The 23,393-nt window shown below is 48.0% G+C and overlaps 1 protein-coding gene across 8 annotated transcripts in view; it reads left to right on the top strand.

The window, feature by feature from the left end:
- CBFA2T3 (CBFA2/RUNX1 partner transcriptional co-repressor 3) overlaps window positions 1-23,393 on the top strand; it is a 66,041-nt gene that overhangs the window by 25,506 nt on the left and 17,142 nt on the right. For 5 of the 8 annotated variants that reach the window (XM_053400000.1, XM_053400001.1, XM_053399999.1 and 2 more), the window contains exons 2-4: window positions 11,881-12,027; window positions 18,040-18,117; window positions 22,269-22,510. In XM_053400000.1, the coding sequence (XP_053255975.1) occupies window positions 11,907-12,027; window positions 18,040-18,117; window positions 22,269-22,510 (441 nt within the window). In that variant the 5' untranslated portion in view covers window positions 11,881-11,906. Of the gene's footprint in view, window positions 1-11,880; window positions 12,028-18,039; window positions 18,118-20,330; window positions 20,623-22,268; window positions 22,511-23,393 lie in introns of those variants that run through there. The other 3 variants (XM_053400002.1, XM_053400003.1, XM_053400004.1) reach the window with 2 other exon arrangements.

The following is a 23,393-nucleotide window of genomic DNA, read 5'->3' as shown; positions in this document are numbered from 1 at the left end:
AAAGAGGTCATAGCTCAGTGGAGGAACACCTACTCTTTTAACTTGAGCAATAAATAAATAAATGCTCCAAACATTGTAGGTCTGATCCCTGGCACAGATTCTGGAGAGAAGCCCAGGTGAGCACGGGTTCAGAACAGAAGGTCTTTTGGTTAGAGTGGCACCTTAGCTCAGGCTTACCTTGATGGTGCAAATAGGCTGGCTTCTGGAGAGGAACTTGACACCTACTCTGCTCCGCCCCCAGCTTTTTAGTTTGGCACAGATTTGCAGCTAAGCCGAGGTTGGGCTAGCAGATTCACCCCATGCATTTACAGTACATCCAGTGTGCGTTCAAAACATTCAACTTCCCCCTAAAGAATTCTGGGTTCTGTAGTTTGTTAAGGGTGCTGGGGCTTGTAGCTCTGTGAGGGGTGCCACCAGTACGTGGGTAACACGTAGCTGTACTTCTCCAAAACATCTGGATCAGGAGAGGCTGCAAAAGCTCTGGATTGGTGCCTCAGTGCCATGCTAGGCTGGATGAGGGCCAATAAACTGTGCTTGAATCCTGGGAAGATAGAAGCTTTTGGAGTGGGTGGTACCCATGTCTGGGAGATAGGCAGGTTACGTGTTCTGGATGGAGTTGCACTCCTTATGATGGAGCAAGTGCATAGCTTGAGGGTACTCCTGGATACATCTTTGCCACTTGAGGTCAAGGTGTCCTCTGTGGCTAGGAGTTCCTTTGACTGACTTTGTTTGGTTCACCAGCTATTGAGTTCCTGGACAGGGATAGCCTGTAGCCCATGCATTGGTAACCTTGAGGCTGGATTGCTGCAATGTGCTGTGGGGGGGGGCTGCCCTTGGACCTGGTTTGGAAGCTCCAGCTCTGGTGCAGAATGTGCCGGCCAGATTGCTGGTGGGACATCTGGCTGACAACATGTGACTGTTGCTACAGCATCTTCACTGGCTGCCCATCTACTACCAAGCCTCTTTCAAGGTCCTTGTATTACCGTATTTTTCGCTCTATAACACGCACCCGACCATAACACACACGTAGTTTTTAGAGGAGGAAAATCCGTAGGCATGCCACCCGTAGGCATTCCCTCCATAACACGCACAGACATTTCCCCTTATTTTCTAGGAGGAAAAAAGTGAGTGTTATGGTGCAAAAAATACGGTAATTTACGAAGCTCTAGACAACTTATGCCCAGGGTGCCTCAGGGAGCACCCGAGCCCTTATATCCCAGGTCGATCACTGAGATCATCTGCAAGAGCGTCGCTGGCCATTTGTCAAGTAGGCGAGGCTCATTTGACAGCTACAAGAAACCGAGCCTTTAAGTGTCATTAGTTCAGTATTGTGGAATACTCTGCCAACAGAGATTCAGCAGGCACTTTCTGTTTCAACTTTTAAATGCCTGCTGAATCCTTTTCTATTCTATCAGGCTTATGCAAGCAATTAAGAATACGTTTTTTCCACAATAGTTAGCTGATTTCTGATTTTAACTTTTAAGATTGTTTTATTGTGTGGTTTGATGTACAACTGTTGTAAACCACTGTGATTTTTTTTTTTTAAAGGAATAGCAGCATATAATTTTTTAAATAAACAAACAAACTTCAATTCTCAGGATTCTTTGTGCGAAGCCATGGGCTTTAAATGTGTATTGGATGTGCTTTAAATGTATAGGTTAGAACTGCCTGACTTGGTGCGTTGTACAAACATGGGATTGTAGGTAAGGTCTCTCCTCCTTAACCCTGATCTGTAGCCCTGGTTTGGGCTATGGTTAAGGAATGACCTTAACCACGATCCCAGGTCAGAGAACATACCAGTCCAAACCTTGGCTGGGCTGTGGCACCTAAAACACCTAGTGAGAAGCAGCCTAGTAAAATTAAGAAATGCTTCTGCATGTTGAAAAACTCAAGGACTGGTGAACCTTTCCAGGGAGATGCTCCACAGTTGGGATGTCACAAATGAGAAGTCCTGCCTTGGATCACTGGTACCACACCTCCAAAAGCGGACGGAGGGACTTACAGGAGGACCAGTCTCACTTAGTGGTCAGAATAAAACTGGGGAGACCAAGTTCAAATCCCCACTCAGCCATGGATCTCCCTGGGTGATGCAGGCCCCTTACTCTCTTTCTCTGCTTCAGCCTAACCTACCTCACAGGGTTGTTGTAGAGGGTCAAACTGTGGTTGGATGAGAAAGAGAGAAGCATGTATACTGTCTGGATCTCCTTGGACAAAAGGCAAGATATAAATATAAGAAGTGTTGGAGGTTGCTACATTAATATTGTGAATCAGCCTTTCCATTGTGGTTTGCAACTGCCTGATCAGAGTCTGGGATCAGACAAAAGAATGTTAATATTCCTTAATGGTCCAGGAAGGGCAGCTTTTATCTCTATATGGAAGCTAATTGCTCAAAGTGGCTTCTTGATAGGGAGGCATCTCTGGAATGTGTGGAATGGAGAAGGAGATCAGAGCTTGAAAGGTGACCCTCTGCATCCCCAGCAGAGGAGATGAGGGTGGGAGAGGGAGGTGCCAGTGTGCCCTACTTTGCAGAGGACAGTCCTCTGTTTGAAGGGCTGCCCCCCCCATCAAAGCAAAATAGAAAAAGAACTCTAGGAAGGGCTAGCAGCTGGGACTCTGAAGTTGCACAACAACCCTGCATAGCAGACCAGGCAGGTGTCACACAGATCACCTGAGCCCTTACATTCCAGCCCGATCAATGAGATCATGCGTAGGCAAAGTAAGACCCGGGGGCCGGATCCGGCCCAATTGCCTTCTAAATTCGGCCCACGGACGGTCCGGGAATCTGCATGTTTTTATATGAGTAGAATGTGTCCTTTTATTTAAAATGCATCTCTGGGTTATTTGTGGGGCCTGCCTGGTGTTTCTACATGAGTAGAATGTGTGCTTTTATTTAAAATACATCTCTGGGTGATTTGTGGGGCATAGGAATTCGTTCATTATTATTTTTTTCAAAATATAGTCTGGCCCCCCACAAGGTCTGAGGGACAATGGACCGGCCCCCTGCTGAAAAAGTTTGCTGACCCCTGAATGAGATCATCTGGAAGAATGCTCTTAGCTGTCCCCCATGTCACAGAGGCCCAACTGGCCTCGACCAGTTCCATGCTGTGGAGAATCAGTAGGCACCCCTGCTTTAAACTGTGAGACATCTGCTGAAGACCTTTTTATGCTGACAGGCCTGTGCTGTTGTTTACAATTTTCTTGAGTCATTTGAACGATTGTTCGACGTTTAATCTCACGCTACTGGGCAGCACTGTGATCTTTTGTAAGGTTAGGGAAGAGAAAGTATGTCTTTACATCAGCACATAGTTCAAACTATGGAACTCACTTCCATGGGAGGCACCATGGGCGTAGCCAGGACTGGGGGGGGGGCAGGACTGATGTGATTGGTCAGTTAGTCAAGTATTTCTATTGTTTTACTTGATGCCCCCACCCACCGCCCACTCTTGGCTACACCCATGGGAGGCAGTGATGGCCACTAACCTAGAAGGGTTTTAAAAGAGGATTGGACATAGTCATGGAGGAGAGGGCTATCAGTGGTTATTGGCCATGATGGCTGTCCTCTGCCTCCATAGTTGGAGGCAGCAATGCTTCTGAATAGTAGTTGCTGGAAACCACAGAGGGGGAGAGTGCTCTTGTGCTTGGGTCCTGCTTGCAGGTTTCCCAGAGGCATCTGGTTGGCCACTGTAAGAACAGGATGCTGGACTACATAAGCCATAGGTCTGATCCAATGGGCTCTTCTTATGTTCTTACATAAGAGGGCAGTACATAAATACTTTTATAAAAAACATGCTGTGCTCCAGTTCAGGCCCTGACCATTAAGCCAGCCAGTCTCCAATCTTGCATCCTTTTGGATGCAGACTGCAGCATCCCATTTCCCAGCTGCATTGGCTCTTCTTGCCGTGTCCCAGATCCACTACCTCTTTGCTGTCTCACAAGGATGACAGGACTCTGGACATGCCAGGGCTTCTGTGGGCTCCCATCTGCTGTGTGAGGCTCTCAGCTGCTGTTTGGCTCTGCGCTGTCACTCAGGACAGTATTTATAAATAAAGCAGGAAGCATGGCGGGGGGGTCAGCGGCCCCGCACCGTGCCAGGCTCCATTCTCAGGCATCGATAGTCGCAGGAATGCTGTCATCAGTCAGAGCGATGCACAGTATTTCACATGATGCTTCTCACCCCTCAACACTTCCAAAAACAGCACGGGATAGCAGAGAGAAGTGGAACATTTATAGGAGCAGACCAGCCTGGAAACAAACAGGATCTGGGCCCCAGAAGGACTTTGTACTCTGCCAAGGCTTGGTGCTAAGGCTGAGCCCTGGAATATTTTAAATGGCAGTGTTTAGCCCTGAGACATACAAGCATGTGCAGAGTGCAGTGGCTCTCCCAAAGGTCTGGGATCAAGGTGGAAGGTTTCCCAGGCTGAAAGTCCAATGTCTTGCAAGTTGTTGCCATTAAAGGAATTTATATACCAGCTTACATTTCAGAGGGGGGAAATACCAAGGCAGTTCACACACAAAAAAATAGTAAGAATAAAACCAATTATCGAAAATACATCTAATTAAAATACATACAAAAGCAATGACGTTAAAACATCCATCTTTAAAGTATAAAATAAACAAGGCTTTCAAAACAGCATAACAGTTAAAACAACAAGCAAAGCAGGAGACTCAAGTTAGGAAATTCTTATCTAACCAGGTGTGTCTTCAAGGAGCAGCAGAATGACAGTACGGATGGGACCTCCGGTATCTTAGCAAACAGGGAGAGCATTCCACATCACACACACCACCAGTGACAAAGCCCCGTTTCTGTGTTATCACAAGCCAATAATCATCAGGCCATGGCCAAAAAAAAAAAAGTTTGCATCTCTTACACTCTCAGGTGGGTTAGAAATTCAACAGTTTATCTCCGTCTGCACAGAGTCAGGAAGGGGACATAGCTCAGCAGGAGACATTTTTAAAAACGTGCACATTTATTGTGTTTTGCGGAATGGTCCCCGTTCAGTGGGAGAGCACCTGCTTTGCTTGCAGAAGATCCCAGGTTGAATCACAGCAACTGCAGGTACAACCAGGGGAAACCCTTCTTTTGCTTTGGACCATGGAGATGCTGCTGTCAGTAAGAGCTGAAATGACTGAGCCAGATGAGCCAATGGTCTGACTCGACATAAGAGGATTGTAGCTCAGTGGTAAAGCAGCTGCTTCACATGCAGAAGATCCAGGGTTCAGTCCCTGGCATCTCCACTTGGGATGGGATGAGAATGGACCATGATTGAAACCCTGAAGAGCCATCGATGATTGGTGTCAACAGTGCTGAACCAGATGGATGAATGGTCTGGCTCAGTATAAGGCAGCTTCCTATGTTCCCATTAAATGAGTAGGGCTGGAGTCCTACTTTAATTTTAGGGGAAAGGGTGTAGCTCAGTGGTAGAGCACATGCTTCAATCCAGGGCATCTCCAGGTAGGACAATTCTATGACTGGGAGAGACTCCTTTCTGAAATCCTGGCAAGCTGCTGTCAGCCAGCACAGGTAACATTGTCCTAGGTGGTCAGCTTCCTGTCTTCCTACGCAGCTTCCCGTAAGGCAGCTTCCTTTGTCCCCATGCCGCTCAGATAGACAAATAGCTTCCTGCATTTCACGCAATGAGCCTCTGCTCTAAATGGGAATGACCCTTTTGCTCTCCTCCCGGCCTCAAGCACTTTGGGTTTGTATTCAAGCAAACTTTCACAGTGAAAATTAACTTTTCCAAGTACATTGTGGTGAGATCCAGAATGCTCCCTCTAGCTCAGGATTGCCTACACTGACTGGCAGCAGCTCTCCAGCGTTTCAGGCAGCAGACATTCCCTTTCCTACCTGGAGATGCTGGGGATTGAACTTCTGCATTCCAAGGACGCTCTGTCACTGAGCTCCAGCACTTCCCCAGATTTGAATGTCTGATGAGCCATGGTTGCCCCATCCAGGGCTGCTCATTGGACTGGCTTGCCTAAGAAATGCTGCCTGCAGAGCACATATATGTGGGAGGTCAAAGCAATTCCATTCCCCCCTATTCCCTTTGCAGAAGTCTGCATACATTGGAGAGAGAAACGGGTGCCTAAATCCCAGCCCCATGATGTTGCGCCTTGTTTTCTCTGTATGCTGGCCAAACTTTGCAGCAACCATAATATATGTCCTTTGTGTTGTCTCACAGTCCCTGCACAACATCTTTCTGCTCCCAAACCTTTCCTGTGTGAAACTAGCCATTCCTTACCTCGTGGCTTGGTTCCCTTGGGTGTGTTTCGCTCAGACATGTCTGGTGCACATTTCCACCACTGTCAGCTGCTTCTGTGAAGCAATTGCAGCCAGGGGATACACAGCCAGCATTTTGCCTAGGGAAAAAGAATAACAACCGAAAAAGGCAGGCGGGCTTTGCAAGCAGAAAGATCTGCTTTCTGTTTGACCCTAACACACATTCCAATTGTCCCTATTAACCAAAGCATACTGTTCTCAGGCTACCATGTCTATTTCAAACTTGACCCAGATCTATTTCAGTCTGTTGGTTCCCAAACTGTGGTCCGTGAAAGACATGCAGGTGGTCCACAGCATGTGTGTAAAAATACAGGTAAAAAACATACAACGTCCAGCACAATGCATTACAATTGCCACAGCGGACAGAAAATAATGAAAAGGTCTGTCAAGACCCTCAGCAATTGAAATTGAACCTATTTGAACCCTCTGACCCACTGAAATCGATGAACCTACGTTAATTATGTCCATTAACTTTAGTGGGTCTACCCTGAGCAAGAATAGCACTGGCTACACCACAGTATGCGTGGTCAGGGGGCTGCAAGGCTTCTGTGATAAAAGGAACCTATTTTGGACGTTGCTCAGAAGTGTTGTGATTTGGCATAACTCTGCAGGCTGAACTCTGTGGAATTGCAAACAGGTTCTGGGGCTGAGCCCCTGGGTTGACTTGGCTCACATTTTAAGGGCAGGTCCAAACCATAAATTTAAAACACACCTGACACACATTTAAAGTGCATGACTCCCCCCCCCCCAAGGAACCTGGGAACTGTAGTTTGTTATGGGTTTGGGCAGTTGTGGTTCTGTGAAGGTAAAATACCATCCCCAGGATTCTTTGGAAGAAGTCATGTGTTTTTAATGTTTTGATTACATTTATGCTTTTTATATGTGTTGGAAGCTGCCCAGAGTGGCTGGGCAACCCAGCCAGATGAACAGGGTGTTGTTGTTGTTGTTGTTGTTGTTGTTGTTGTTGTTGTTGTTGTTAAAATGTCTAGTGTGGATCTGCCCTAAGCCCTGTGTCTGGCGTAACCATGGCGGGAAAAGATTAAGACAACTTTGTGGCATGTAACCTCCACACCCCTCCCGCCGCTGCTGCAGAGAGGACAGGCCTGCTTTGCAATGCCAGGAAAGGCTTCGGAGCCAAAGGGACTCCAAGCAAGGCTGGGGAGTCTCCTCTCCGTCTCCTTGGCCTCAGCCGGAGCTGCCTTCGGAGCTGATTTATAGCCGGCAAAGCTCGTGTTTGTTGGCCCAAACTCAGCTGCATGCTGGGAATGGCGTTGAGAAGGAAGGCGGCCCTGCTGGGGCTGAGGTGGTTCTCTCCCTGGCTCCTTTCCAGAGTTCTTTCCACAACGTGTAACTCTTTGGATGCGGGGCGGGGGGGGGGAGAGCTTTCAGCAAATATGGAAAATGACCCACACTGAAGGCCCGGCATGGGGGTTTCTTGCAGACGGGGTGGCCAATGCCTGTGAAAGCTGCTTGCACCTCCTGGAATTGTGGACAGCAGCTTGGCATTTTGGGAAGGGCTTTGTGCAAGGCAAGTTATCGATTCAGGGATATACCCAGGACGGAGTCCCCCACCCCCTCTTCCCACCCTCGCAGAGTCAAGATCAGGGCAATTTATTCATCATCACTATCATTGACAAGTAAAGGATGACTCTTGGCTCCTTCCGCCCTTGGCATTGCTTATTGGCAAAGGAAGACAGAGCTCATCAATGAGCAGGAGGAGCGAGAGGGAGGCAATCCAAGGGTGGCTGGCAAGAGGGGCTCTTTCTAACTGGCTGGGCGAGCGGATGGTGAATTTTTAAAACGGCAAGCATTGAAGGGAGCTGTTAGTTATTTACCTGTTGCATTGATATCACAGCGTTTTCCTCCAAGATGTTCAAGGTGTCCCGCATGGTTTCCCCCCTCCTCAATTCCTCCCCTTGACAACCCTGTAAGGTAGGCCAGGCCAAGAGGCAGTGACTGGCCCAAGGTCACCCGGTGGGTTTCACAGCTGAGTGGGGGTTTGAACCCTAGTCTCTCCCAGGCCCTAGTCCAGCATTGTATAGTGGCTATCAAGTTGAGATGATGATCAGTTGCTAGGGTTTCCCTATGTGTGGGAGAGAAATTTGATTCATTTTGCATTTCAAGGTGAACCTGCTTAATTTGCACTATGTGAAAAAATATGCAAACTGAAACATAGCAATCCTTCGAAAGCCACACTTCTCTAAATTTTGCAGTGCGGTTCTCCAGTTGAAGTATGGTGCACAAAAATGCATATACTCGGGTAAAGTGTCCATGAAAATGTAAATACCAATGAAAATAGAAATGCATTGTTTTAGGGGAGATCACTTTGCAAAAATGTGTATATTAGGCAAAATTGCATATGAAAACAGGTATATTAGGAGAAATTCCCATCAATATACTAATGAATTTTCATGGTAAAAATTTTTTTAATGGCAAACTAATGTGGAAATGTGGAAAACTTAGAATTTGAAAAATGAAAAATGGGGGGAAACTGAGATGGTCAAATTCTTCCAACCCTTAATTTTCCCCTCACTGCCACATCATTGTGGGAGGTAACAGCCATAATTATGAAATAAAAAAATAAATTTTTGTGGGTACCTCAGAGATGGATCCCATGTTTATGTTAATCATTCATTCATTCATTCATTCATTCATTGATACAGTTTCTAAACCACTCTTCATCAAAGCAACCCCAGGGTGATTTGCACAACTATACAACTGAAACTTAAAGGTAAAGGTAAAGGGACCCCTGACCATTTGGTCCAGTCGTGACCGACTCTGGGGTTGCAGCGCTCATCTCGCTTTATTGGCCGAGGGAGCTGGCGTACAGCTTCCGGGTCATGTGGCCAGCATGACTAAACCACTTCTGGCGAATCAGATCAGAGCAGCGCACGGAAACGCTGTTTACCTTCCCGCCGGAGTGGTACCTATTTATCTACTTGCATTTTGACGTGCTTTCGAACTGCTAGGTTGGCAGGAGCTGGGACCGAACAATGGGAGCTCACCCCATTGCGGGGATTCGAACCGCTGACCTTCTGATCGGCAAGTCCTAGGCTCTGTGGTTTAACCCACAGCGTCCCATAATTGAAACTTAGGTAGATGAGAGAGAGAGAGAGAGAGAGAGAGAGAGAGAGAGAGAGAGATGAATAAAATTGTTTAAACATAAAGGGGTGTAGCCAACTAAGTTTTACTCAAAGTAGGAAATGTAAAGAAAAGGAAGGTACATTCTTTCACCTCTGGTGGACGTGCCCGAAGATTAAGGCATTCTGGGAAATGATTTATAATGAACTGAAAAAGGTATTTAAATATACTTTCCCCAAGAAACCAGAGGCCTTTCTCTTGGATATTGTCGGCCAGGGGGTGCTAAAGACAGATACAACTTTTTTTATGTATGCTACAACAGCAGCTAGAATACTCATTGCAAAGTACTGGAAGACACAGAATCTACCCACACGAAGAATGGCAGATGAAGGTGATGGACTACATGGGCTTGGCAGAAATGACGAGCAGAATTCGAAACCAGGGAAAGGAAGCGGCGGAAGAAGAATGGAAAAAGTTCAAGGACTATTTAAAGAAATATCATAAAATTAATGACAGTTAGAATGATGTTGGACTAAAGTAAATGGTTACTATTAGTAATGGTTAAGACAAAGAGAATAAGGATGATTAGCTTAAATTTATAGTAAAATAAGGGAAGATTCGCTGAATAATTGATTAGAATCTGGAATACAGAAACGGGAGGCATGAGGAAGTCGAAGAAGAAAGGTTTAAGAAATTAGGATATGAAATGGTCCTTTTTTTTTGTTCTGTTATTGTCTGTTGTCTGTTTATGTATGTTTTGTTTGTATCAATATAAAAATTGTTTAATAAAAATATTATTAAAAAAAAAAAGTTTTACTCAAAGTAGGCCCACTGAAATGAATAGACCACTGATAGGCCATTACTTGGAAATGGGGTCTACTCTGCATAGGACTAACATTGCATACAACCCAATATTTTAAATTTTAAAAACCAAATGTTGCAAGATGGGGAGGTTGTGTTCAGGAACCCTGGAATTATGATGGGGGAGGACAGCTGGGGACACTGAGAGCTCAGTTGCAGATTATCTACAGAAAATCCGAGGCCCCATCCCCAGCATCTCCACGTAGGACTAGGTATATCCCAGCCTGAAACCTTAGAGAGTCTCTACCAGTCAGTGTAGACAATACTGAGCTAGATAGACCAGTGGTCTGGGCTTGGTATAAGGCAGCTTCTGTGTTCCCAGGTTCTTAAGAGAAAGCTATACCTTGCATGGAGTCAAGCCTTCATGAATGCCCATTGAAGCCAGACTTCTCCTCCATGTGAAGGGTTTCCATGCCACCTGTATCCATAACAGAGAGCCTGCCATATGATCATGTATGATCACTTATGTTCAGCTTAGGTTGCCTTCTCTGCGAACCCCAGTGATATCTTCCTTTGGCTAAGATCACAGCTTTATTTAGCCTGGACTGTGCACATTGTGTGTGTGTGTTCAATTAATCGTGCAACAGTTGCAGTGCATTTGGAATGCGCCACAGATTAGAGTTTTTATCAGCAGCGCAACTGTCTGCAGAGAAGCTCTGTGCTGGTCTCATGGAGGCAGTGTCACCTCGAGGAGATGCTGGCTGACCCCAAGCCAGGGCGGCGAAGGGGAGGCTTTCCTTCTTTGGTCCTCATCTGGGTCTTGGCAGGGCCCTGCCGGCGCGAGGCTCAGTGATGGAGCGCCACAGCTGCCCTCACACTTGCGCTGAGCCATCAAACTCAACTGCATCCTCTTTACTTTAGGAGAGAGAGAAATGAACTTGGCGGCCTCCAAAGTCAGAGGCAGGTGCCTTTCCTTACGGCCCGGCAGCTGCTCTTGTGGGCTGGCTGCTCCTCTGCCATTTACCTCTCGTCTCCCAGCCCACCTCATCCCTCCCATCCTGATAACACTTCCACAACTCACATTCATCACCCCACAAAAACAGGATGGCTTTTTGGAACCTCTGAGCAGTTCAGAGGCTGCATGACACCGAATTGGGGCACGGGCTACCACCAAGGGATGGCCATTGCCTTTGGGGCTTCCTTGTGTGAGCTTCTCAGGAGGAGAGGATCACCTGGTCCGCCACAGTGGGATGTAGGATGCTAGACTAGATGAGGCTTTGATCTACTTGAGAAGGGCTCTATATATACATTATATACATTGCTTTTGATGTTGCTACATGGGATCTGCAACAAAACATTGCAGTGTGCTCCTGTTCAGGGTGCCTACCAGCAAGCCAGCCAGCTGTGCCCTCATCAGGGATACTGCATTGCACATACCCCCACCACAGTTTGCATTTTTATTTCTCAGCTGGCGCTGGGAAATTTCCCATGGCTGCTGAGCTGTTTGTCTAGGAGCATGTTTGCTTGCTGCTCAGGGGGGAATGTGGTCCTCAGACTGAAAATGCTTCCCCATCCCTGGTGTGCCTGAAGCGGGCATCAGTATGAATCGTGTCTTCCCTGGGGGCTTCCATCCTAAATATTCCCTTTCTTGTTTCCTGGGCAGCATCTTTGCCTCTGACTCTCCGCACCTGTACGCTCCCCTCCCTCTCTCTGTTCTGCAGGTAGTACGGAGATCAAGGCAGCAACGATGCCTGACTCACCGGCCGACGTGAAGACGCAGTCCCGATCCACGCCCCCCAACATGCCACCGCCGTCACCAGCCGTCACGCAGGGAGCAATGCGACACCCCACCTTCACACCAAACCCTAGTGAGTAGTCAAGTCAACACCATGCCCAGTGATGGGCATCAAAAATGGCAAAGGAAACAGAAACGATGGCCAGGGGGTGGAGGTGGGGAATCAAAGGTCTCTCCTGATGTGGTGTACAATTATTATTATTATTATTATTATTATTATTATTATTATTATTATATGTTTACACCCTGTCGTTCCTCCAAGTTGCTCATGGTGATGTACATAGTTCTCTTCCTCATTTTATCCGCACGAGAACCAGGGGGCAGCTGCCTCAGGTGGCAGAATCCAAGGGGCGCCTTGGCAGGTATGCACCACAGCTAGAGAAGCAAGGAGAAGCAGTGGCTTCCAGCTTCTAGTGAGATCCCGCAAGAGCCCTGTTAGAGGCCTTCAGAGGTCTGGCACAATTGTCCTGAGACCACAGTATATAAGGCAGAGTGCCTCACTTACCAGGGTCTCCAAAGGCCTCCACGCAACATTATGGGGCTCTTGCAAGGTCTTGGTGGAACCTGGAAGCCGCAGTCACACAACTCTGTTAAGCGAGGCTTGACCTTCCCCATCGCTGACTTATCTGCCTGTGCTCTATCCTTGTGGCCTGTTTGCTTCCAGAACTGAAGCAGACTTAAAAACTTGCATACGCTCCCTCCCGCACACATGCTATTCCCACTCTGCAATGACCTGTACAGCAGGAACTGTGAGCTGCGGCTGTTCATTAGCCTTTCCGAGAGGCAAAACAAAAAAACCAAAACCCGACCCAAGCAGAGGACTTTGCACTTTAGAGGACTTTGCAGAAACGGAATCTAGCCAGACCCATTTCCCCGCTTTATCCGCAAGCTCTTTTCCTCTGGCGTGGAGGTTCCGGTTGTCATCAGGACCCGGAGCTGCTTCGGATGCCGGGGCGGGTGGGTGGGCTTGGATGCTGTCCACCTCCACCCTCGCCGCTTCTCGCCTCTTGATGCATCGCCTTTCAAGCGAATGGCAGTGCCAGATGGCACCACATTTGGAGTGCCAGGAAAGCAGCCCTCCCCCTTCCCCGTTGATGCGGATGCCAGCCGTCTCCGCTCCTGCTGTTCATGAGCAATGCTGCGATTCACAGCCAGAAGGTGCATAAGGAAGCAAAAAGGGAGAGGGCAGTTGAACCCCAAGCAGACAGCAAAGGCAACAGCAGCACTCAGGATTATTTTCAAAAAGGATGGGTGGCAGGGGCCCAGGTCTTGCTAGAATCCAGACCTCTGAGCTCCAATGTAAGGTAATGCAGATCTCAGTGGGAGAGCATCTGCTTTGCATGTAGAAGGTCCCAGGTGCAATCTCCACTAGCATCTCCAGGTAGGACTGGGAACGAGTCCCTGCCTGAAACCCTGCAGGGCAGTGTAGACAATGCTGAGCTCAACATACCAATGGTCTGATTCAATATAAGGCAGCTTTCTATGTTTCACTGTGTGGATATTCTGCAAGCAGAGCAAACTACTCTGCACATGCTCAGAGGAAATATTGTTTCACCAGAGCCCCGGTGTTGAAACTAGATTCCAAACCCTGTTTAAACAAGGCTGCAGAGCAGTAAAGTTGAGCATTGCGTGGCTTAGCTGTAGCCATGCTAAACCTCCCTATGGGATTTCCACCACTCATCAAAGGCCTGCCCTACCATTAGGCAGGGTAACTAACTCAGGCAGCAGGTGCTGGTGAGGCAGCAGTAGCAGCCTCCGAGGCCATATCCTTCTGATAAGAGGACAGAACTGTGTCACCTAACCTGCACCCAGGAATGACCCATTCTGGTTTGCCTCCTGAGCAGTGTTAGAAACCAAGATATGAAAGCTAGGAGCTAAATGGTGCCTTAAACCTAGGTTATCGGCGCATCAACGGAATGACTAGGTGCTCTTTTTTATAACAAGAATACAAAGCTGAAAATGAATGAACTGCAGCTAAAATATTATGTTCAGGGTCTAGTCTTTCCCTGCCCACCCCCCTAATATTCTTAAGAGGGTCTCTTCTCCAGTCTTCAGAGAGTAGCTGGAAGTGGGGGGGGGGCAGAAAAAACTCCTCCTTTCCTTCCACTCTGCAGTTTTAATTTGAAATCTTAGGTGCAGTACGAACTTAGGCTCATAAACTGCTCACACTAATGAAATTCCCTGTTGCAAAATACACCTAGAACAATGGGAGTTTTGAACACGGCTCCTGAGGTGAAACAAGAAAGTGCCACCCACACTGCTGCCCACTATTCCCCCCCCCACACACACACACTGCGCTTGCTAAATCCTTGCTTACCAGGGTCATGCAACTGCGGCTTCTGGGTTCTTGCAAGATTTTGAGGGAGTTCTGCTAGATCTCGTCAGAACCCGGAAGTCACAACCATGTCTCCTCACTTCTCAGTTCTCCTCAGTTCTCTGGCAGCAGGAGAGGTTGGGGCACCTGAGGGGGCTCACCTCTTGTGATTCCACAGCTGTCTCACCCCATAAGCTAGTTTGCTGCCTTCAAATAGCCAGGGCTGAAGGAGGATTCAGTGGCCAGCCCAGGCAGCCTGTGTATGTGCAGGTGTGTGTGTGTGTTTGTGTGTGAGAGACACCATCTTCTCCTTTGGCTTGGGCAGCAAAAATGCATTTCTCTTGCCTGAGGGTCACCCCCATTTGCAAGGCAGAGAATCGCCCCATCCAGTTGCCCACCAGTGCATAATGCACAGTTTGCATTGGGCCGCGAAAAGCTCAGAGTGCCACAAGTGCAGCCTAAGCAGCAGGAAGGGAGTCTGCACCCCCCACTCCCTTCACAGATGGGAGCCTTTCCTCCATCCACAGATAAAAGATCCAATGGCAGATGGGCGGCTATATCCGCAGGCGCAGCACATCGATGCCGAAAGCCCTGAAATAGTTGTGACTATAATAGCCTGCTCCCCCAGATTCCTTTGCCCTTCAGCTGCAAGGAAGCCACGCAGCCTGGGTCAAAATTAACTTCTTCTTGCTCACAAGCAGAAAGAGCAACACATGCCCACCCCCCTCACCTTCCACACTGAGCTGCAAAGTCTCCTCCCTTCTGAAAAGAAATGCCTTTTTTTTGTATTGCACCTTGCGGGGGGGGGGGTAGTCTCTCTCTGTGTCCCCTGCCTCCCCGATTCCGAGTGGCAGTTCCAAGTCAGCTCCAGCCTTTGCTTTTTTTTTTTTTTGGAGCCAGATGTTCTCTAATTAGAAATCGGATTCTGCTCGTCTGTGATCTGATGGGGTTTGCTTTTAATCGCTCTCGGTAGCAGATGCAAAGGCGCTTTTGAGCCAGTCTGCTGTGTTTTCTGAAAAGGGTCTGCTGCTGCTCTCCCCTCCCCCCTCTCAAAAACAACAACCCTTCTTGCAATAGCTGACCCTGGGAGGACTAGCCTTTCCTCTCCCCCCCCCCCAGTCCCCGTCCCGCCACCACCCCACAGTGATGCTGTGTATGCATTTAAAGCGCTTAGAGGTTAGGGAAGAGAGAAGGATTGGAAGCTGTGACTTTTGCACTTAATTCGAGTGGATATTAGCAAACAGCTGGTGTTGTGCCCTTACTAAGAGCTCTGCTAAGATGTTCAGCCTAAACTGGGCGGCTTTAATAACCACCTAGCCTGGTGGTTTGCCACCCGAGAATCTATGGCAGAGACTTGGCCCATCCCAGGATCCCACAGCCAAGGAGCAAGACGCCAGGGGCGGATTTCCCAGCCAGATGGTGGCTGCTGAGAGCACACGGATGTGCAAAGGAGGACTTGGAGTCTATGAACTGCTTGGTTCCTCTCTCCCCAGATCCTTTTTATTATGGGAATCTTCCCAAGGAAAGCTAGATGCCAGAGTTATCTTTCCAGCCCTTATAAGCTCACTAAATATATTGTGTAAGCCAGGGATGGAGAAATCAGTGTACAAGGAGGCAGGTCCCTGCCCAAGGAGCATACAGTGAAGAAATTTGACACTGGTGAATTTGTAGGAAGGAGAGGCAGGGACAAAAAGGGGAGCCATATATGGTTGTTTCAGTTACATAAAGGAAGACTTGTTTACAGAGTTACCATTACACCATAGGGCATGGGAACCTCGGACCTGTTATTCCAGCTCTGATGTCAACAAGCAAGTTGCAATGGTTACTAATGATGTCCTGCCTCCCCTTCTGCTGGAAACTGCAGCAGGGGAGAGGGCTGTTGTGCTCAGGACCGGCTTGCAGGCTTCCCGGCAACATCTGACTAGACACAGTGAGAACAGGATGCTGGACCAGATGGGCCACTAGTGGGCCTGATCCAGCAGGCTCTTCTTCTGTTCTTACATCTTGAATTGGTTCTGAACCGGACATGCTTGTCAGTTCTGTAGCCCAAGTTCCCTTAATCCATCTGACCCTTTCTGATCAAGCCAGTCCTTCTCCTTTGTTCTTATGTCATAGTGAGCCAGGCTTGTTGCATGAGGAAGCGAGGGGCAGGGGTGGGGAGGACACCACACACCCTCTGTAGATTTTCTTTGCCACATTGGTGGAAATCAGAGGTGCTCTACATTCCCATGCCCCTTCCTTCTCTTAATTTCTGTTGTATGTTTTTGAATCTATACTGCATCCGCCAACCTGGTACCCTTCTGCTTTTTTAGACCACATATCCCATCAACCCCAGCTTTGCTGGCTGAGGCTGATGGGAGTTGTAGTCCCAAACAGTTAGAGCATACCAGATCAGGAAAGGCTATTCTATACTTTCCAAACATTTGTTAATACTGACAATCACGTCACTATCTTGTGATCAGCACCGTATGCATTTTGCATTGTTCGTTGTTATAAATCTTTTCTGGTTTTAAATTGCTTCTATTTGTTGTATTTTATCTGGCTAAATTGCTTTGAAACTCTTCTATAAAGCGACCGATACATGCACTTAATTAATAGAAAAAAACCAATACAGCTGTTGGAGAGCTGTTCACCAGGCTTCAGCTCAAAGTCCATTAACCTGGAAAGTGGGTTGTTGCCAGGCAGATTTCTTATCTAGAAAACAAACAAACACATCCACATGGTTGTGCTTTCTAGAACAGGTCCCATTTCATCATGGAGCTGGCTTTATGGCATGCATAGCTATAGATCAAGGGTGGGGACCTATCTCAGTCTGAAGGACTCATTCCTTTCCTGACAACCTCAAGGGCTGTATGCCGGTGGTGGGCGGGGCCAGAGGCAAAAGTGGGTGGAGCAACAAATGCAAATATTAGCACCCTACTGTAGGCAATTTTCTACTCGTGCATCCCTATCTAACCTCCATTCGGATGAGCAAAAAGCATTATCAGAGTTCAAGGACACATTCCAACTGGAAAAAATATATTCCCAGGGTGCGAAGCAATGCCAGTGAGGTGTGTAGTCTGGGGAGAGTTCTTCAGGCCAGAACAGAGGCCTAAAGGAGATGCCACCCACCCTCTCCACCTGCCCACAGGCACTCTAGGCACCTGTGCAAATTTGGGCCCCCAATCCTTTTGAGTATCTGGCAACAACACCCCTAATCAACAAGCCAAAGAGCAACCATTTGTGAGTCTCAAATGTCATCAAGACAGTGAGTTGTCAGCCCCCGGCTCCTTCAGTTGAGATAATACCATACCATCCAACATTTCTCCAATGAAAATAGGTACAACCTAAGGAAAAGCAGGACATTCTGGGATCAAATCAGAAACCAGGACAGCTTCTGTGAATCTGGGACTGTCCCAGGAAAATAGGGAGGGTCCGTAATACGGGCAGGCAAGCCACACTAATTTGGCAATCTAGGAAGCTGGGAGTGGCTTCCTTCAATCTGCATTGCAGTTTATGAAGCTGGTTTAGCATAAGCTTCTTGGCACAACCTTAGTCTTTGTTTGGGCATTGCATGACGAACCCATATCTTTCCAGGACACCCTCAGGCAGAAGGGACAGTATTGGTTAAGAGTTTTGCACCTGCAACTAAACTCACACGCTGGAAGGAAATCTCCCAGCCAAGATGGATAAGCTTAAGGCCCTGCCCCAGCACTGATCAGGGACTTCAGGAAGGAAGCGCCCCACCACCTCTGGTCTCTCCTGATAGCGTATGTTTTATTTTGCTTGCAGATCGTGAAGCTGGGCCGCCGATGTTTCTGCCCCGCGGCCGTTTTCATGGTTGCTTGAAATGGTCCATGGTGTGTCTCTGTAAGTAAAATGAAACGTGCCCGTCAGTAAGAGACGCAGAAGCTGTAGCTCAGCTTTGCTTCCCCTAGAGCAGGGGCAGGGGAAACCCGAGGGCCACATTCTCTTCAGGGAACCTCCCAGGGGCCGCATGCCTGTGGTGGATGAAAGTGGGTGGAACAATGCATGTTGATTTTACCTTTGTACAGTAGGCAAATTTTGACACATACTCACATGATCTGCTATCTGGGCAAGCAGGAGGCCTGATCAAAGTTCAAGGACACATTCCAGCCGGGGGGGGGGGGAGCTCAATAAGGGTTTGAAACAAGACCAGAGAGGGTATGGCTAGGAAGGGTGTGGCTTGGGGGGAAAGTCCCAAGAGCCAGACACAGAGGTCTGGAGGGCCACATTTGTCCCCCAGATCTGAGGTTGCTCACCTCTCCCCTAGGTAAATACAGGAGGGGAGCAAATGCACTTTTGCTGGAGTTGGTGCAGGCAGTGTTGTCTATAGGGTGCTGCCCCATAGGTTGGCAACCCCCCCATTTCACTCTCAGAGGGTTCCCAGTTGGCCAGCATCACAGGAAATCCTCTTCTTCTCCCTACCTCTTTGTAATGTCCTTTGGGTGTATCTCATTTCACCTGCCTCACTGCTAGGGGGTAGGCAATTTTAAATTTGCGTACATTTAGTCAGTTGGCATCTTCAATTGAGTAATGGCAAATCGTTTGTAAAGAATCTTTGTAAAGACAGACACCAAGAAAGCTGCACCTTCTGTCCTGGAGGCACCACCTCCCAATGCTTCAGGTATAGTGGGAGCATTGTGGTTGGTCAGTGAAGAAAGTGGGGAAACTTTTATCATGCTCTGAGGCACCTGCTTGTGTTATTGTTACTGCCTGATAGAGGCCTTCAACCACAGAATGGACTAGTTAGTCCAAATCAATAAATAAAATTCAGCTCCTTTCTCTTATTCTCTATTTACTTCAGTAATATTCCTCTCAGAAAGTCAGTTGCCTACTTTGCTCCACATTCTTCAAGTACTTTGCCTCTGGGTCCTCTGCACCTAATCTTTCCATCAGTCTAGGATCTTTTCCCACTTCTTATCCTACCCCACAAAGCTGTGCCTGCCCCTAAGACCTGTGTGGAATTTTAATCCCAGTCAAAATGACAGTGTACCTTTCCCTCAGGTAAATTGGACTGCAAGTATTCTGATAGCTTTGCTTCCCTAGGCCAGTCGGAATATTTGCAAACTTTCTGTGCAGTCATCACACCAGCTCAGTCAATTGGTGTCAGGGGGATTAACCACTGCATGTGCAATACTGTGGTACCTTGGGTTACAAACACTTTGGGTTACAGACCTAGGGTTAAGAGCTTTACCTCAGGATGAGAACAGAAATTGTGCGGCAGCGGGAGGCCCCATTAGCTAAAGTGGTACTTCAGGTTAAGAACGGTTTCAGGTTAAGACTGGACCTCCGGAACGAATTAAGTTCATAACCAGAGGTACCACTGTATATAATATGGACTAGGGATAATAGGTCTTGGTTCAAATTAACCCTTCAAAAGAACAGTGTCCAATTACAAGTTTTTCTTACGTACACAGAGTGGTGGCTGTAGCACACTGCCCATTCTGTGACTTCAATTCCAACAGCTATCAAGGTGTTCCATTCTACTTCCCGTGCAGACTAATACAAAATAATAGCTGTGTCTGTAGCATTGTTGGTGATCTCTGTGAAAATAATACAGAAGGGGGGGGTATGTGTGTGTGTGTGTGTGTGTGTGTGTGTGTGTGTGTGTGTGTAATAGAGCACTGAGGAAGTGGCCAGTTTCCCCCACTGCGGTGAGATTTATTGCATTCCCATTGGTACAGTCCTAAATTTGCATCTATGCATATAAACTTGCCCATGCAAATATATTTTGGGAGCTACACTGGAGAGCCACGACCTGAACAAAGGATACAAAAGTATTAAACGAACTTTGCATTTTTTAATTTGCATAATTTGTGAATAAAAAAAGTTTCATAGGAGACAAGAGCCTGAACCCTGCCTCCCTTCCCCCACCGCCTGCCAAACTTGCAAGCTGACACATATGCCTTCACTTCTGCAAAGAGGCAACAGCACACAGGCCCTCTTCGACCTCAGAGCAGATTGAGCACAGGTGCAGCCTAAGGACACCTTCCATTATTTCCCCAGTGCAATTAGGGCACTTCGGCAACTTGATGGCTGACGTGCCCCACTTTTTCCAAATATCCTTTCCCTCTTTTAGTTGAGGAGGACCCACAAACGCAGCTCTCCGCCGAGGAGGACCCACAAACGCAGCCCCCATCCCTAAAGCGTCAGAGACATATGCAGAGTTTAACTTAGTAACACACCTGTCACTCGAATAAAAGCAGTTGTGGCCGAGCGGTTATTTTCGGCACCTCTTTAGCAAGCGGCGGTTCTCGCCCTGCCGGAGACTGAGCAGGAGCCCAGGAACACACGGCAAAAGCCCCGACGGCTGCGGCTTCCCAAGGAGGTGTCAGTGCCACAGCAGGAAAGGTTAGTGATTAGTTATGACTGAAACTAGGCAAGGCAAACTTGGCACCTTCCGAGGACTGCTCAGGATCTCTTTTTGTTCCCAAGAAGGATGCTGGGCTCTCCCTCCAAGGCAGGGGACAGTGTCTGCCTGGGGCACATTGTTGCCTGCTCTTTCTCAGCCCTGACTGCGGAGAGACAGGCGTTTCTACATTTTCTGAGGGTCCTTGGGGAGGAGGGATGGCTGCTTGCAAGGGGGTGGGCAAACAAGTTAGGTTTTGACCTCTGATAAACAGGCTTTGCAGGGGAGCTCCTGTGGGTTTTTTTTAAACCTGCAACACCTGTTTGACTTGAGAGGATCAAAAGTTGAGAGAGAGAGAGAGAGAGAGAGAGAGAGAGAGAGAGAGAGAGAGAGAGAGAGAACCACAACATCTCTTTCATACTGCTTCAAAATCTGTCATTAGTCTCTGGCCTAAGAACACGTGTAAAAGCACAGGGCTGGAAGGCAGCTTTTGCAGTCTGGGAATATGTTGCCTCTGTTCAGCACAGTTAGATTTGTTATTGTAGGCCGGCTTTTCAGCTCTTGTTTACTGCTTCAGGGTGGGGAGGTCAGCTGGGCGTTGGGGGGGGGTAGCATCTTGTGTGGAAAGGTCTTGGAAACAGTAGGGCTCGTCAGGAAGACAATTAGCCTTGGAATATGATTCTAGGATATTTATGGCACAATCCTATCCACACTTAGCTGGAGGGATTTGCTTCTTTGGAAAAACACTCCTTTTCTTGGAAGCACATCATCCCAAGAATGGGACTTGCTCCCTAGTAAATGGGATGTGTTTGCTTTTTAGAATCTTAGCATCAGGATATTACAGTTTCTGCCTTGACTCTTAGAGCATTGTTGCTTCTCTGGAGTTAGGCAGCCGGGTCCCAATACACCAGAAAATGTCTCCTGCACAAGTCCCCGTTCACTTTACTAACATTGCAGAAGACCATACAGTGGTCAATAATCTGCCTTTGGGACATCCTTCTGCAGCCTGACAGTTCTGAGCAGGATTTAACCCTGTGCATTCCCTCCAGCTGGATAAGACTGTTTCATTCCTCTTGTTCCTCCCTCACTGACTAAGGGAAGCAGCTGGGGTCTTGTGGAGCTCAGACAAACCCATTTGAGAAGAGTGTCTTTAGGGTCGCTCTCTCTTTCAGGGAGGAGGAAAAAATACTGTTTGTTTGCATCTGCAAAATGATTTAAAAGTATGCCTCTTTCAAATGACCTAGCTTTCATGCACATAAAACCCCTTCAGGTAAAAAGCCAGCCCCTACTCCAAACCAGCAAGTGTTAACTCCACTGATCTTATTCCTTTTTCCAGGGATGCACATCTGCCAAGCTTGCTTGGTCTTTTTTTTTCAACTGGTTTAGCATCTATATTTCGCCTCCACCTGAAAAGCTCATAGGGTTTGTTGGTGCTAAAAGACATAGCCTTCCCCTTGCCTGGGATTCTCCTGCAAAACCTCTCCCCAAAGGGCCATAGCCATTTTTGCAACTGTGTCCCATTGTTGACTAACACAGAGCCTCTGGGATCCACAATGATTTTTCCCCTTATCCCACAGTGCCTTACTATATGCAAGATTGCAATAGCAGACCCCCTCTTGTTACCGCTTTCTCTCTTTTTTCCTTGCAGTAATGAATGGAAGCAGCCACTCCCCGACGGCGATTAACGGTGCGCCCTCCACCCCCAATGGCTTCAGCAATGGGCCTGCGACTTCCTCCACGGCCTCGCTGTCCAACCACCAACTCCCTCCGGCCTGCGGGGCACGCCAGCTGAGCAAACTGAAGCGCTTCCTGACCACGCTGCAGCAGTTCGGCAACGACATCTCGCCGGAGATCGGGGAGCGCGTTCGTGCCCTGGTGCTGGGCCTCGTGGTAAGCTCACGGCCTGCGCGCTCTGCCCTTGGCAGCGAGATCCCTGTCTTCTGTCAGAGATCCTTTGCGGGGTCCGGAGGACCTGGTAGCCATTGCAGCTGGTTAAAATACTTTTTGCAAAGAAGGCAGCAGTGGGTGGTGTTAAACTGCAATGCCGTTACTCTGCTCATTACACCTGCTACAGGTGCACTGTGGACATTTGGGGCACCTTAAAGCAAGGCTGGGAAACATCAGGGCCAGGGGGAAAATATGGCCCTTCAGGGGACTCTTCTCAGGCCATACCCCACAATGGTCCTGCTCTGCAGCCTGTTTGAGTGCTTTGACTGGCTGGAATGTGTCCCTGAACTGGGATCCTTCCTCTTGCATGCATGGATGGGAGAAGTGTGGGGTGTGGATTATCCACAAACCTCTGACTTTGACCGCACAAAGGTCACATCTGTCGCTCCACCTACACCTGCCTTTGGCTCCACTGGCATGTGGTCCCCGAAAGGTTGCATGTGAGGAAATCCGGCCCTTGGGCTAAAAAGTGTTCCCCACCACTGCCTCGGGTGCAAACACATTTATTAGAGCGTAATCTGGGGTCCCTTTCACCAGATGCATGCTATCTCCCAAGATTCTTTGTCATTTGTGCTGCAACAGATTCATACTCTGGAAGTTATGGTCATGCAACGTGGTAATACTTTGCTCAGCTTGATATTACTTAGTTGTAATTACTTTGCTTAGCTGGACAGGGTTATGTCATCCGATACAAAAAAAAAATTTAAGTGCCCTTGCCCCTGTCAAATTGTCAGCAAGGCAAGCAAACCATATCCATATTGTGGCAGGGGTGTTGCCAGTTTCTTAGTGGCTCTTGTGCCTTTAGCAACGCCCTCAGCTTCAAATG

Source organism: Podarcis raffonei, chromosome 8 (assembly GCF_027172205.1).
Source record: "Podarcis raffonei isolate rPodRaf1 chromosome 8, rPodRaf1.pri, whole genome shotgun sequence".
In the NCBI taxonomy this organism is placed as follows: domain Eukaryota; kingdom Metazoa; phylum Chordata; class Lepidosauria; order Squamata; family Lacertidae; genus Podarcis; species Podarcis raffonei.
This window is presented reverse-complemented; position numbering and strand designations above follow the sequence as displayed.